The sequence below is a fragment of the Lepidochelys kempii genome, chromosome 4 (assembly GCF_965140285.1).
Source record: "Lepidochelys kempii isolate rLepKem1 chromosome 4, rLepKem1.hap1, whole genome shotgun sequence".
In the NCBI taxonomy this organism is placed as follows: domain Eukaryota; kingdom Metazoa; phylum Chordata; order Testudines; family Cheloniidae; genus Lepidochelys; species Lepidochelys kempii.
In genome coordinates this window covers 139429205-139445401 of record NC_136383.1, presented here as the reverse complement: position 1 = coordinate 139445401, position 16197 = coordinate 139429205, and the positions used below count along the sequence as shown (strand labels likewise).

The 16197-nt window shown below is 41.6% G+C and overlaps 1 protein-coding gene across 12 annotated transcripts in view; it reads left to right on the top strand.

Moving 5' to 3' along the window:
- ZNF638 (zinc finger protein 638) overlaps nt 1–16197 on the top strand; it is a 63473-nt gene that overhangs the window by 32995 nt on the left and 14281 nt on the right. For 11 of the 12 annotated variants that reach the window (XR_012158791.2, XM_073343039.2, XM_073343037.2 and 8 more), the window contains 2 exons: nt 906–1031; nt 13738–13787. Coding sequence is in view for 11 of the 12 variants with exons in the window: in XM_073343039.2 (XP_073199140.1) it covers nt 906–1031; nt 13738–13787 (176 nt within the window). In the remaining variant the exon portion in view is untranslated. The remainder of the gene's footprint in view (nt 1–905; nt 1032–13737; nt 13788–16197) is intronic. The other variant, XM_073343047.2, reaches the window with a different exon arrangement.

The following is a 16197-nucleotide window of genomic DNA, read 5'->3' as shown; positions in this document are numbered from 1 at the left end:
TATTACCTCACCCACCATGTCTTTCTAGTATCCTGGGCCTAACCTGGCCACAACATTACATACATGAAGAGGCTGGCATGTTGGGGAGCCATCCTACTATCTGCGGCTGTTCCTATGATTTAGACAAAGCGTTTGTTGTTGAACGTAAAATTGTTATGGGTGAGAATTAAATGGATAGGTTTGGGATGGGTATCTGAGGGGTGTCCATTGTCTTGTAAATATCCGAGGCAGGGAGCAATGCTGTCCTTTTACACAGAACATAAGAATGGTCAGACTGGGTCAGACCAAAAGTCCATCTAGCTTAGTATCCTGGCTTCCGACAGTGGCCAGTGCCAGGTGCCCCAGAGGGAATGGGATGGTCTTAATCATGGTCTTAATAAAAACACTGGATTCATGGCTTATTACAACAATCTGTAACCCACCAACCCCTGTCTTTTTGTCTCTTGATTGCAGAGGTGTTAATGGACCATTTCACCTTGAATGGTCTCTTAGAATATGCCTCAACTATTTGTGCTAAACAGTTAGTTCACCTTGTATTTAGTTCTGATATTCTGAGTAGCTTTCCCAGATCTAAAGAAGAGCTCTGTATAGCTCGAAAGCTTCTCTCTTTCACCCACAGAAGTTGATCCAGTGAAAAATATTACCTCACCTACCTTCTTTTTTATTTTTTTAAGTTAATTTTAAAAAAAGTTGAACAGGTCCTTGAAATATCAGAACAGCTGAGGAAATAAGCCAGATGCAATAGCAATGTCACTTTAGTAAACCTATGTTAGTGCTCTCAACTAAGGAAAGCAAACCTAACCACTATTGTTACTTTTGAAAAGTGTTGGCTTTATTTGTTAATTATGTGTTCAAAATAGAATAAATAAATCTATCTGCTCATTTTTTAATAATTTTTTTTAAAGGCAATTCTTCAGCTAGATAGTCCTGACTCAGCTAAATCAATGTGCTGCTTCCTAAAACAGTACCCATATAACATGGGTGAAAATACGCTGACTTGTATGCTATCACCAAGGAGAGAACCTGCAGAGGTAAGACAATTGTCTTTTTGGTTAGACAACTTTTTTTTGCTTTTGTGGGCTGTCTAGCCTTTGCTAAACAAAAGTAAACACCAGTCTTGTTGGTGCACGTTACTTCGGAGTCATGTACCTCAGGTACACTGAGATTCAAATCCAAAGTTTGAGTGCCTACAGCTACTAGAGAAGAAAAGGAGTACTTATGGCACCTTTAGAGACTTAACAAATTTGAGCATAATCTTTCGTGAGCCACAGCTTTATGCTCAAATAGATTTGTTAGTCTCTAAGGTGCCACAAGTACTCCTGTTCTTTTTGCGAATACAGACTAACACGGCTGCTACTCTGAAACCAGCTACTAGAGAAGTGTTCCAACAACCTACTAATGTGCACCCTACAATAGCATATTGAGATTACTGCTGCTTAATTTGCTCTTCCATTTTTTTGGAATATCTTTTAAAATCAATTTTGTGTTTATGGAATCTCTTCCCTCTGTTAAAAGTAGCTTCTGTCAAAGGGTTAAGAGGAAAATAATAGAAAAATGGTTAGAAGCACCTTTTCCCTATGGTTTTGAGAATGCTTAGTTTTAAGGTTTGCTGACCTTTTTCAGCCTCCTCCTCCTCCCCTAAAAAACCCCAACCAACTGTTTGAGCATCAGTTTGTGGGCCAGCAGCCACTTAAGTTACTTTATTTTATAAAAATGAACTTTGGAGTTGTTGAGGTTCCCTCCCCACTCTGAACTCTAGAGCAAAGATGTGGGGACCCACATGAAAGACCCCCTAAGCTTATTTCTACCAGCTTAGGTTAAAAACTTCCCCAACACACACATCCTTCCTTGTCCTTGGATGGGTACTGCTACCATCACCAAGTGAGTTAAACAAAGATTCAGGAAAAGGACCACTTGGAGTTCCTGTTCCCTAAAATATCCCCCTAAGCCCCTGCACCTCCTTTCCTGGGGAGGCTTGAGAATAATATACCAACCAAATATGTAAACCAGATTCTTAAAAAACAAACTTTTATTATAAAGGAAAAAAAAGTAAAAGAAGCATCTCTGTAAAATCAGGATGTAAGGAAACTTTACAGGGTAATCAGATTCAAAACACAGAGGATTCCCCTCTAGGCAAAACTTTAAAGTTGCAAAAAAACAGGGATAAACCTCCCTTTTTAGCACAGGGAAAATTCACAAGCTAAAAACAAAAGATAATCTAATGCGCCTTGCCTTATTTACTTACTCTTTTTGCAATATTGAGACTCGTTTTAGGAGAAGGAATTTTCTTATCCAGATGCTTCTCTGCTTCCCCAGAGAACACACAAAACAAAGAGCACAAACAAAGACTTGCCACCCCAGATTTGAAAGTATCTTCTTTCCCCATTGGTCCTTTTGGTCAGGTGCCAACCAGGTTATTAGAGCTTCTTAACTCCTTACAGGTAAGGAGGAATTCTAGGCTACCCTTAGCTGTGTGGTTATGACAGAAGTATTGAACAGCTCCCAATTTATCTTTTACAAGAGAAAATTACTGAATATGGCTGAAATTACTGCAAAGTACAGCTGACATGAAAGTTTAGCAATTTAGGAGAAAGAAGGATCAGTTTAGAACTTAATCTCCCCCCCCCCACTTTCCAGCTGCACATTTCCCTATAATTTTGTTTTTGTCCTCACCTTAACCTCTCTCCATTCCTCCTACCCACACTCATTTAACAGGGATGTAGGAATTTTTTGTTTAGTCATGCAATCCCAATTGTTCACTGTTGGGAGTTCAGGCACAACTGTGACATCATAGGCTAACGAGTCAATCAGAATGATGCTTTGAATAATCCATGTGAACAGCCAGATTCTAAGTATTTTTTAAAAATTGTGCTTCTTGGTTGTCTTGGGGTAAATAAGGATTCTTTTTTGAGTTGTAATCTACTTGGATCCTACTGTTGGTGTGAATGCACCTCATACACACACAATCCGATTCTTTTGGCTAGTAATATCTGTTGGGGCCATTCCTGTGCCCTAGATGTCCTTGCATCTCCTGCACCTGAGGGTATAAAAGGCAGAGCAGGCCCAGTTCCTCCTTACTGCATCAGGCAGTGAGACTGAATCCCTGCGGTGTCCGCCTGCTTCTCTGTGCACGGTGCTGCTATTAGTGTTAGTTACTTGTATTGCTAGTAATTAAATGTTAGTCGTCTTACTTTTAGGCAAGAAACAAAACTTATTCAATCAATTATTTAGTTCTTAGGCTGAACCCTTCACCATTCCCTTATATGTGGGTTTGCACAATATGGCAGAAGTGAAATCCCTTGGATTCAAAACCTGCCCATCGTGTGATGCTTCAGTGCTGCTTTATGAGAGAGAGTCCATTGCCTTTTTTGTGTAGGAGAGGGATATATTCCTTAGCAATGTGCCATATGTCACTGCTACTCTAATCGGACTCGGAAAGGTAGAAAGGCCTGCCTAAAATTATTCCTCATGGAGCGCCCTATGCAAGCCTGTCTGTACCCCACAAGGAAGGACACGGCTAAACCTTGGTCCTCCGGTCAGTCCCTTTCCATGACCAGCTTGGTGAGCCAAGATTCCATCCAGAGTTCCTGTGCTACATCAACCAACAGGCCTTGGTCATCCACCTCCATTCTGGCATTGATGACCTTGGACCACAGGCGAGAGAGGTATCAGAAGTACCAACTCTGTCTCCCTCTCAGGTAGAGTGGACATTAGAACACCTTAGTATTCCTGAAAGAACAGCCTACCCTTTGGTGGAGGCATACTGCTTTTCCTCCTCTCTTTTGATGCACAGTAGGGATTGATCTGTCACTCTCCCTCCATCCCTCCCGCCCTTTCATGGGGATCACAGTGGGAATCTGGGAGAATCTTCAAGGACTGGTCTGTCAAAACGAAAAGGCACAGCTGTCAGAGAACCGCTCCACTGGTATCCTGCTCTGGGTCTGGTGTACATATGCCTATCAGCATTGGCCCTACTGGCATCCTGTGGTATGCAACCCCATTCCTGCAAGCCAGCAACGGCTGTGCCTCCTTCTAGGTCTAGATCCCTTTCTCCCAAGAGGTAGCATAGGCCTTCCTAGTCAGGTCTTTTAGTATAGTTTGAGACACAGGAGGAGAGCAGTCTGCTGCTCTAACCAGTAGGTCACATTGTTTCCCTTGTTCATTTGATCTAGTATGCTTTGCTTTGTCTTTGCTTTGCAGTATCTTAACTTAAATTAGAAATAGACAGAATGGCTAGTCTAAGAAATAAATAGCTATTACAATTTTCATAGACGCTTTCCAATTCACAATTAGATAAGTGTATGGAAAGGGTAGTTTTTCCTTAGTGCTGGTGTGTACGTGTAGTCCACTGTGTGTATGCATGTGCTCCATGTGCCTGGACACCATTCTCATTTTTCTCATTGTGCGCTCTAGCTCTGCTCGTGCTTTGTTGAGGGTACATGGGACTGTGCAGACTGATACTCCTCTCCAGTTCCTTCTTACTGCCTCATGGCCTCAGTCAGAATCTCCAGTGTCCTGAATGATCCTTCTAAACTTTTTCTTGTAAATATTTACAAGTTTCATATATTGGTAGTATTGTTAATAGTTTTAAAATTTTAACTAAGAGTTAATTTGAACACCCACCCCTGGGAGTCCTGCACTGGAGGATCAGAGGACTTAGGTTTTGTCCAGAGGACTTCTGGGCTTCAAAAATTGATCTTCTGCTCCTCCTCCTTTTTGGTCAGTGACAACCACCAGCACTGCTTCAGAGAAGCTCCTGTCTTTACTAAGTGCAGTATCTGGAGCTGCTTCCCCAGCCGAGCACAGCAAGTGTAAGAACTCTGGCTTTGGAAGCATTTTATGGAACTTTGAGGCCTCAGTCAGATCCAGGCCTAGTACATCGGCCTAAACCATCAAAAAGGGTGCCTCCGAACTAGATATCTGACTCAGGAGCAGGAATAACTGAAGTGAAGAATTCTTCATCTCAGCCTTCTCACATAAGTAACAGGCGCTTATAAGTATAAAAGCAGATTGCCTCTGAGATCTACCTAGAAAAGGGATACCGACCCTGTCCAGATCAGACAGGTCTCCATGCCCAGGACACAAGGGCTTTTAGGTCCTCCTAAATCTCATGGCTGTGTTCAGAAGGTGTGCATAGGAGCAAAGGTCATTCAGTACCATCCCCCACGTTGCCATCGACACCGACCACGGTACTGATTAAGACAAAGCCGCAGGAGCAGTCCCATAAGGAACCACTGATTGTTGAAAATCCCTTTACATTGACTCTGGTGCAAGGTGATGAGATGCAGCCTTCCAAGGCTCCAGTATCTTATGCCGCTTCCGCAGGGTATCTTCATCCTCCCAGACCCGCAGTCTCCCCATTGCTGGGACCGATCCTTACTTGGGAGATTCTAACACCAGTAGAAGTCATGGACTCAGGGAGAAGCCCATCTCCTTACCCCATCCTCTATCTGTGGTTTCTCAACATTGGTACGGACAGCACTGCTGATAGAACTGGACCCAACCTTCTCACCCTCGGGAGAGTTGGATGTACTAGTGAAACAGTCTTCTCCTCCACCGAGAGAATTGAACCAGACAGAGGATTAAGAGTAGTCTCTTTGTACTAGTTTTGTCTGCCCAACCAGAGATCCTCTCCTTGGAAATGATGGTACCCAGTGCTATCACAACCTACTTTCAGCCTCTCATGCTTGCCTTACTGGGATCTGTGTGTACGCCTCCCAGAGTCCGTGTGATCCAAGATAGGGAATCTTACCACACATACCTTTCAAGAGGCTAATTGGAACCTCCTGAGCCTATGGAAGAAGAGGAAAATGAGCCAAATCTGCTGGTGCCACCCGACTCACAGGTGTATCATCTTTCTTGCCCAATGAGGCAGTTTCTCCAACCTGTCTCTCTCCTCTGGACAACCACAGACAATTCAAAGAGCTGCTTCAGAGAGTGGCAGAACAGCTCCAAATTGCCTTATAGGAGGTCCAGGACCCACAACACAGACTCCTGGTCATCCTCTAGCCTATGGGATCTAGTCAAGTAGCACTCCCATTGAATGAGTCCATACTTGAACCAGCAAGAACTGGTACAGTATACACCAGCTGCCTGTGTTCCTACCTCCAAGGGGGCAGAAAAGCAGTGCTTTTTCATGACTAAGGGAGCTGAGTTCTTATTCTCCCATGCTGTCCTGAACTCCTGCGTCATCCAAGTAGCCACAGAAAGGTCCAGACAACAGCACCCAAGGGCCACTCCTTCAGATAAGGAAGCCAAACATTTGGGCCTTATAAGGAGAAAGATGTTTGTTTCCACCAGCCTTCAATTTAGAATTTCTAACTTCTAAACCCTCCTGGTCAACTGTTTTTGTTTGTTTGTTTGTTTTTAACTATTCTAAGTTCCTGGACTTAAAGAAAAATTACCCCCAAGAGGATAGCACTCAGTTTCAAGGCCAGATTAGTTGCAAGAACCTCATTACAAGTTCTGGTCAGTGCTGCTAATACAGCGTTCAGATCCATGGTGACTGCTATAGGATGTGCTGGGAATCTTGGCTACATTCTTTGGGTTCTCAGGGGGGATGGGACACTGTACAGGACTTGTCTTTTCATGAAATCAATATTTTTTAATGAGAGGACAGGCAAGTCTTAGTGTTCACTAAAAGACCCCAAGGCAACTCTCAGTTCCCTTGGGGGGGGGTGGGTGTGTGTGTGTATGTGTGTGTGTGTGTGTGTGTGTGTATATATATATAATATACATACACACACACACCACTTCAGAAGAGGAAATACTATAATTAGCCTTACAAGCTAGGCCTTTACTGCAGCCCTTTTACCACCAGTGCTCTTATAAGACATCTTGCAAATGGCAGAAGGTGCAGAAATTGAGATACCTTCCCATTCCACCTCCATCGTGGTTACCCAGCGTCACCTCTGGCCAAACAGTTGTTTTGATAGCATCAACTCTGACTCCTAGTTCCCCAGTGGCCTATCTCCACCCAATTCCAAGATCCTCTTTGGTGGACACCTCACATAATTTTGCCCAACTGGAGGGCAGTAACAATAGACAATTGGGTGCCCCATATCATCCATTCCGGCTTTAACATTTGAGTTTTTTTTCTCCACCTCCTCCACACTTCCTTCCCTGGCCCACTACAAGGAATACTCATGAGGAGATCCTCCTTCAGAAGGCAAAATCCCTCCTCCAGCAGTGAGCAATAGAGCAGCATGAACATCAAGGAAAAGGATTTTATTCAAAATATTTTCTAGTTCCCAGAGAGACAGGAAGGTGGAGACCCATCCTTGGAGTTGTGATGGATCCTGACCACTGTCAATACCAGGGTTCTTGTGTTCAATCTAGCAGCTGCACCCAAGACCTTCACAAAAGGGTTTTCCACAGTAGCAGCAGTGCAGCTCAGATGGGGTGGTTCCACCATCTTCCGATATCTAGAAGACTGGCTTCTTATAGGCAGGACACATCCAGAAGCATTGACCTCATCGTTGCTCCATTTCCTAGATCCTTGAGAAGTACTGTGTATGTGGAAAAGTTTACCGTGATACTGACCCAGACTATAGATTTCAAAGGAGCGATCTTAGACTCAGTGAAAGAAAAGGGTTATATCCCTGTGGACAGATTCAAAACCATGGGCACCTTGATAAATCAGGTTATACACAATTCTTGGACATAGGTCCAAATTTGCCTTATTCTGCTGAGTCACATGGCATCTTGTACTTATGTAACACCATGCATCAGACTCCACCTCCACTGCTTGCAGGCTTAGCTTTGAATGGTATATATACACTAAGTAAACACAGCATGAACACTATAAAGACAATCTCTATGTGACTTGGTGGAAAGATCCTGCACAAGTGTGCATAGGCATTCCTTTTCTATCCCAGACACCCAGCAAGACAATAATCACAGAAGCCTCCTTGCTAGATTGGAGAGAGGAGAGGACGTTCACATGGACAGTGTCACAGCACAAGGCACTTGGGTACCCCAAGAAACTAGAATGGACGTAAATCTCCTTGAACTCAGAGCGGTCTGTGGAGCATGCTGGGCATTCTTACCATTATTCCATTCTTGTAACATCAGGCAATATAACAACCTTATTCTACATAAACAGTCAGGGAGGAGCAAGATCCATTCCTTGGTATATAGAAGTGATCAATTTATGGACTTGCTGTATCCAGGACCAAATTACCCTAATGGCAGTGTACTGCTTAGGAACCCAAAATTTGCTGGACAGCAGTAACAGGCACTTTGCCACTGACCACAAGTGGTTATTAAATAACTTAATGGTGAATAGCACCTTCACTCCATGGGGAACTCCTGCCTGGGTCCTGGTTGCCTCCCAAACAAACAGGACGTGCAGCACATACTGTGCCAGGGGAGCTCTGGAACAATTCTTCAGAGGGAGATGCTTTCCTACTTCCTTTGAGAGACTATTTGAGTTATTTCAGAGTAACAGCTGTGTTAGTCTGTATTCGCAAAAAGAAAAGGAGGACTTGTGGCACGTTAGAGACTAATTTAATAGACCAATTTATTTGAGCATAAGCTTTCGTGAGCTACAGCTCACTTCATCGGAAAGTGATTACTCTCCTTACAATGTGTATGATGATCAAGGTGGGCCATTTCCAGCACAAATCCAGGGTTTAACAAGAACGTCTGAGGAACAGTGCGGGGAGGGGGGAATAATAATAAAAATAATAATAAACAAGCTATTTTGGCAAATTTTGGCATTTTCTAAGGCAGTGGTTCTACAAGCAGCCATACCACATGAATCCTCACACCCTCCTCCTCTCTAAATGCTGCTGGTCAGTCACCCACAGTAGAATACATATAGGGACCAGCATTGAAAGAAGAAAGGGAAATTAGTTACCTCTTTATAATTGGAGTGATTCCATTGTCTGCCCTCCTTCCCCTCAGCTTCAGATAATCTCTGATTCCTAGTAAGACTAGAAGAACTGGAGAGGTCTCTGTCTCCACCGCCACTTATACCCTTAGTACAGTGCACGAGGAGAGCCAGGGCACAGTATAGATTCAAGGGACGCTACCTGTGAGAATTTTCTCAGGGTGCATGGAGTGCATCTGTACCCATAGTGGATTACAGATAGGGACTGCACATCTCAAAGAACTCCAGTTATGAGAGGTAAATAATTTCCATATATAGTATCTCCTGCTTGATTTGGGGGCTGGATTAGATGCACTGGAAGTATCTTCCATCCGTATTCTATATGATACCAATTCTGTTGTAATGGAAAGGGGCACTGAGTTTGCACCTTTTCTTAAGAGTGTTATATAGTATTTCATTTTTATATAACAGACTTCACAGCACTTTAGAAAATGTTAAGCAGTGTATAAATGCTAGAAATAAACTCACAATTAGCAATAAAAAAATAAATACTGACTTAGCATGTACATTTGACAAATGATATGAAGGGAATGTCTTTCAAAGATGCATTGTAAGATGCAAATGTGCTTTCTGTAACCATTGCCCGTATCTTGTTTAGCAACAAATAACATGGCTTTGTTACAATACATGTTTAACCAAATTAGAGCTAGTGCAAACAAAGAGCAGCTTTCAGCACTCCGTGCTTTCAAAGCAGTATTTTTTTCCCCTCATCTGTGCTTTGAATGATACAACGGAAAAACTAGTGTCCATATAGCAGCAACAGTCTCCAACAACGTGAGCATACAAGCAGTAGGGTACATAGGGCTCAGGCGTTTTTACCACTGTTATGAAAATCTGCAGGTGGTCTTGAAAGTAGTGAAAACCCAAAGCCTATATGTTTGACACTGGTAAAAATGTCTTGAGCCATGCCTAGGTAAAAAGAACGAGGAGTACTTGTGGCACCTTAGAAACTAACCAATTTATTTGATCATAAACCACAAGAACAAATCTGCACAGACACACCCCTAGAACCCCGACCAGGGGTATTCTATCTGCTTCCCAAGATCCATAAACCTGGAAATCCTGGATGCCCCATCATTTCAGGCATTGGCACCCTGACAGCAGGATTGTCTGGCTATGTAGATTCTCTCCTCAGGCACTATGCTACCAGCACTCCCAGCTATCTTCGAGACACCACTGACTTCCTAAGGAAACTACAATCCATTGGTGATCTTCCTGATAATACCATCCTGGCCACTATGGATGTAGAAGCCCTCTACACCAACATTTCACACAAAGATGGACTACAAGCTGTCTGGAACAGTATCTCTGATAATGTCACGGCAAACCTGGTGGCTACACTTTGTGACTTTGTCCTCACCCGCAGCTATTTCACATTTGGGGACAATGTATACCAAGTCAGCGGCACTGCTATGGGTACCCGCATGGCCCCACAATATGCCAACATTTTTATGGCTGACTTAGAGCAATGCTTCCTCAGCTCTCGTCCCCAATGCCTCTACTCTACTTACGCTACATTGATGACAGATCTTTATCATCTGGACCCATGGAAAAGAAGCCCTTGAGGAATTCCACCATGATCTCAACAATTTCCATCCCACAGTCAACCTCAGCCTGGACCAGTCCACACGAGAGATCCACTTCCTGGACACTACAGTGCTAATAAGCGATGGTCACATAAACACCACCCTATACCGGAAACCTACTGATGGCTGTACTTTCCTACATGCTTCCAGCTTTCACCCAGACCACACCACACGATCCATTGTCTACAGCCAAGCTCTAAGATACAACCGCATTTGCTCCAACCCCTCAGACAGAGACAAACACCTACTCTCTATCAAGCATTCTTACAACTACAATACCCACCTGCTGAAGTGAAGAAACAGATTGACAGAGCCAGAAGAGTACCCAGAAGTCACCTGCTTTAGGACAGGCCCAACAAAGAAAGTAACAGAACACCACTAGCAGTCACCTTCAGCCCCCAACTAAAACCTCCCCAGTGCATCAAGGATCTACAACCTATCTTGAAGGACGATCCCTCACTCTCACAGATTTTGGGAGACAGGCTAGTCCTCACTTACAGACAGCCCCCAAACCTAAAGCAAATACTCACAAGCAACCACACAACAAAAACACTAACCCAGGAACCTATCCTTGCAACAAAGCCCGTTGCCAACTCTTTCCATGTATCTATTCAAGGGACACCATCATTGGACCTAATCACATCAGCCACAGTATCAGAGGCTCGTTCATTTGCACATCTGCCAATGTGATATATGCCATCATGTGCCATCAGTGCCCTTCTGCCATGTACACTGGCCAAACCGGACAGTCTCTACGCAAAAGAATAAATGGACACAAATCTGACATCAGGAATCATAACATTCAAAAACCAGTCGGAGAACACTTTAAGCTTCCTGGACACTCAGAGACCTAAAAGTCACAATTATTCAACAAAAAAACTTCAAAAACAGACTCCAATGAGAAACAGCAGAACTGGAATTAATCTGTAAACTGGACACTAAATTAGGCTTGAATAAAGACTGGGAGTGGATGAGTCATTACACTAACTAAAAACTATTTCCCCAGGCTAATTTTCCCTCTACTGGTACTCACACCTTCTTGTCAACTGTTTGAAATGGGCCATCCTGATTATCACTGCAGAAGTTTTTTTTTCTCCTGCTGACATAGCCCACCTTAATCGATTGGTCTCGTTAAGAGTTGGTATGGCAGCCCCCATTTTTTCATGTTCTCTGTATATGTATGTGTATATATCTCTTCCTACTGTATTTTTTCCACTGCATGCATCTGATGAAGTGGGCTCTAGCCCACAAAAGCTTATGCTCAAATAAATTTTAGTCTCTAAGGTGCTACAAGTACTCCTAGTTCTTTCTGCTGATACAGTCTGACGCAGCTACCACTCTGAAACATGCCTGTGTAAGTGGCTGATGGTGTTTCACCATTTGGTGGCTGTTGTGGTATGAATACTAACTTGTCTAATGTAAACACACCTATATGTGTGCAGTCCATACATCTGAAGATGGCATATAGGTGTGGACATAGAATAACACTGTTACTACACCCTCTAGCCTCATGAAAGTAGCGTATATCAACATTGTTAGCAGTAACCATGCTTAAATGAACATTCATGTAAAAACCCATTTGATTAAAAAAAAAAAAAATTCCTTACCTATGTTACTAGTAACACCTAAAGTTATTAAAGCTGAAAGTCTTAACATTTTAACTTTTTACTCGTTTACATCTTGTGTTTGTCATCTTAAAACGGAAAATCAGTTTACTTTTGTGTTCTCATGTACTAGCCCAATGCCACATTGCTTGCAATGCAAGGGAGCATAATCTATTTTTATTAAATGTCTATTGATATTTTTAAAACATATGGAAATATTTCTATTAGGTGTTGGAAAAGCATTTTTTTTACAACACGCACATTGTTCGGTTCTAAATTAGAGCTGATATTGTCCTTTAAACATGCTTTTATCTAGCACCGTTCTAATCTATGTGAATAGGGCCCTAACAATTTTCACTCCACAGTCAGAAAACTGTACTTTATAGGTGTAGTTTCCAGTGCTTCGGAGTTCTTTTATGCGTAGCTGGGTAGGAGAGGGAAGTGCCTGTAGTGGGTCACCTGAGCAGGGAGAGGATGAGTCCCCCTTTGTTCCTTGCTGCTTCGGATCGCAGCAACCTCTCAGTGTGCATTCACCCTTCTTTGAGTTTTACAATGCTGAAACATCCTGCTATCCACATTCTGTAGAGCCCAAGAGCGCCAGCTCTATTTCCCCATATGCATTCTTTTCTCTAAAAAGCCTCCCATTACCTTTTAATTTATTCTGAGAAACTAACAATCAGTTAAGCTATATTTTTTCCTATTTCCAAGCACACTCCAGTTACAAAGTGTGCAAACTGGCTTTCCGTATTCTTTTATTGCTAAAATCTGGTGGTGGATGGATGGGAGAGAAGTGATAATACTGAAATCATATGATCTGAAAATGGGTTCCAAATCAGTTTTTGTCATTAGAGTATACCTGCAATTCTTTGTAAAGGTGATGTTCTTTATTTTAGTATAATATAGTTCTAAACACTGTATTTCTACTTTGAGCCAAAGCCTACCACTACCACTTTCAAAGTCCCTGTTATTGCTTAAAAGGTTGTTGGAACTTTACTCCCCATCATAGCAGCTGGAGAGTTTGGATTGGTAGTGCTTTGTTTTTCAGAGGACATAGTCCTTAAATTTTAAAAAGTGAGTTTAATTATTTTAAAAACAAAATGGCTTGATTATCCTCTAAGAAACAGATGTCACATCAACACATTTTGGAGGGCAGAGTCAAACCTTTAGCTTAGTACAGCTGTGATATTTGTTGTATTTGGAACATACATTAGAATATCTTCTTTAAAGATAACTTATGTCCTCTGTATATCTGTCTCTGACAGACAAATCATAGTTGTATCAGGGCACTACATCTGTTACATTGATGAGGATACGAAGGAGCAGAAAGAGGGTGCTGCTTGAACAGGGGAAATACGTTTAACCCCTTCTCTCCACCCCCACCTCCAAACATAACAGAAACTAAATGCTAAATCATTTTAAAGTCATCACAGCTATAAAGAGCCACAAGACATCAGGCTAAAACACATCTTACAAACTGTGTTTTGTAATAAGACCTTTTTAGAATGACTTACATTATTCACTGTCATTTGATCTTCTGGGTGTAGTTATGAATGGGCTCTGTGGTGCTTTTAACTGGATGTATTGGGCATATATACTTTTTTGTGCTGTTTCTGAATTTCATAGATGTTCAACACTTGGTGATTTTATGTTATAGGCTGAAGTTATGAAAAAAGAGCTGAAAAACCAAGAACCAAGTAAAGGAAGGTATACCTTTCAAATATTTGTTAATTTCTGTATGCACTGTTCAAAAAGTGGCCCTCCATGATTGATGAATTAAGTAGTCTACTACACATTTCTCTCAAAAGCAAGCTATGTATAATGGGAAAAAACTGCAGTTGGATTATATTTAGAGATGTGCTAACAGTTACCTACTGCCGCTTCCTTTTTTTTTTAGTTCTTTGTCCTGTGTATCAAAGACATTTACTTTCTTAACTTGCATAGAGTTTTTTGTAAAATATGTGTTTGCTTGAGAGTCTGGGGTCTGAATGAGTGTGGAGAAATGGTGAAATCCTGGCCCTGTTAAAGTAAATGGTTTTGTCATTTATTTCAACTGGTCCAGGATTTCACCCATGTGTTTAAGTTTTGGTGGAAGACTATGTTGCTGAAAAAGCTCTCGTTGTACTTGGTCAGTAGGTGATTCCTATATTTCATCTTTCAGTGCTGTCATTTATCAAGCCACAACATCTATTGTTTCTGTTTTCAAATGCTAAAACAAATTAGAGGAGGTGGTTCAGTTTTCTAAATTTACTTTATACTTCTGTCTAACGGATATAGGCCACTAACTAGATAATGGAAAACTAGTTTAGATACTTAACTTTAACATCAGAATCCAGAAAAGAGAAATTATTATTTTGTAATACATAATGGAAATTTTTTTAAATGCACCTTGTATGCCTGAATGATAGTAAAATATCTAATTATGGAGTAACTGTTCATTGGTTCTAGAATATAAAACACAATGTTTTGCAAATACTTTTTATCTCAAATGACAGTAGATCATACAAAGTACTTCCTGTAGGTGGGAAAAGGATAATTGTCCTTAAAATGTTTTCTGTAACTCAGATCCATGTATATGTACGTGTGTGTGTGTGTGTGTGTGAGAGAGAGAGATTTAATCTATAGTGCTCTTTAGTAATGGTCCAAAATTTACCATTTAAGGTAATATTACTATAGTGTTATGCACTATTATTCTATAGTATAGTAACATTTTATAAGTCGTTATATGTAATATCACACAGCTGCTAATGGTGTAATATTTTCAAAGCATGGTTTCTTCCTTCTCTGTGCTCCTGATGATTCTCTCATGGTCTACGTGCTGGTTTTGAAAATAATGTCAAGCTATGAATGTAAAACAAAAGTGTATTAAGACATTCTTAAACTTATGAGTGGTGTTCAGAGCACATTGGAAGTTGGAAGCATAGGGGAACTGCTTTTGAACTAGTGGTTCTGAGTCGCACCAATATAGATGTTCAGGTAACCTTACTGATTCCAGATCGATGGGTTCTAGGTAGCAGCTGACCTACCAATATGGCACAATACAAATTAATCTTATCTTTATGAGTCCCAGATACTGCGCAAAGTAGTACTGTGGCTGGTGAACAAATGGACAAAATAAAGTTTTTGCTTACCAACTTCACCCTGTACAGATTCCCTTTCAGCCTATGAGGCAGTTGTCTCCATGTCGGAATGATCCTTACATTCAGCTTTGTAAGCCTTTCTTTGTAAGGCCTGTTATCCTTTTGAGATATAATCACCATATAAGAAGCAAAAAAGTAAGTCCCATAATATGGGATGAGTGCTGTTTTGTCACGCTTACCCCCTGGAATTTTTCTGTGGAGAGGAATGGGATAGGATAATTTGAGGAGAGAAGGGGGAACAGTATTCTTGATTCCTATGGATGGTCGAGATAATCTTAAAGAAATCTTGGAATGTTTCTTGACATTTGATCATTACCCAGCATGAAGAAATGGCCTAAGGCCATTTACTTTACCTTCTGGCTGGGGTGGTAGACCACTGGCATGGATATCCCAACTGTTTCTAATAATGAAGGAGGTGGTTTCTTTCAGCAAATGTAGTCAAGAATTTTCCTGTTCCAGATTAAGATTCCAGAAGAACTGAAGACCAGCCTGCAATCTCTTTCTTAATCTGAGTTTAAAATGGAGAATTAAGGATTTGCCTCTATCTTGCATCCTTTATGGCACATGCCTGCTCTTTTTTGGGTTGCTGGAGCTCACCCTTTATTTGACCTCCATTGTTAACTCCGATGGGCAGCTCTGAGTGATGTTAGGTGTTGACACAAATGACTGAAGATGCAAGACTGGAGCATCAGGTATTTGTGGGTTTTACCCTTTTTATGCAATGGGAAATATCCTTCTGGTAGTGCAATATGCCACTTCCTTCCCATAGCGTAGCAGGGCTTTCAAGTCCTTGCACCCATTATTTTCAACCAACTTGATATTTTTGCCTCACTCTCTCATCATTGACCTTACATTCTGGGCAAGAAAGCAGAACTGTGCATCAGCCCGGGCTATGAAAGTCCAGTTTGAATCTGTCAGATTAATGTTTTTTGGAGACCACCAAGGTACTTTTGTCTCTGAGAGAAGTCACACAGTCC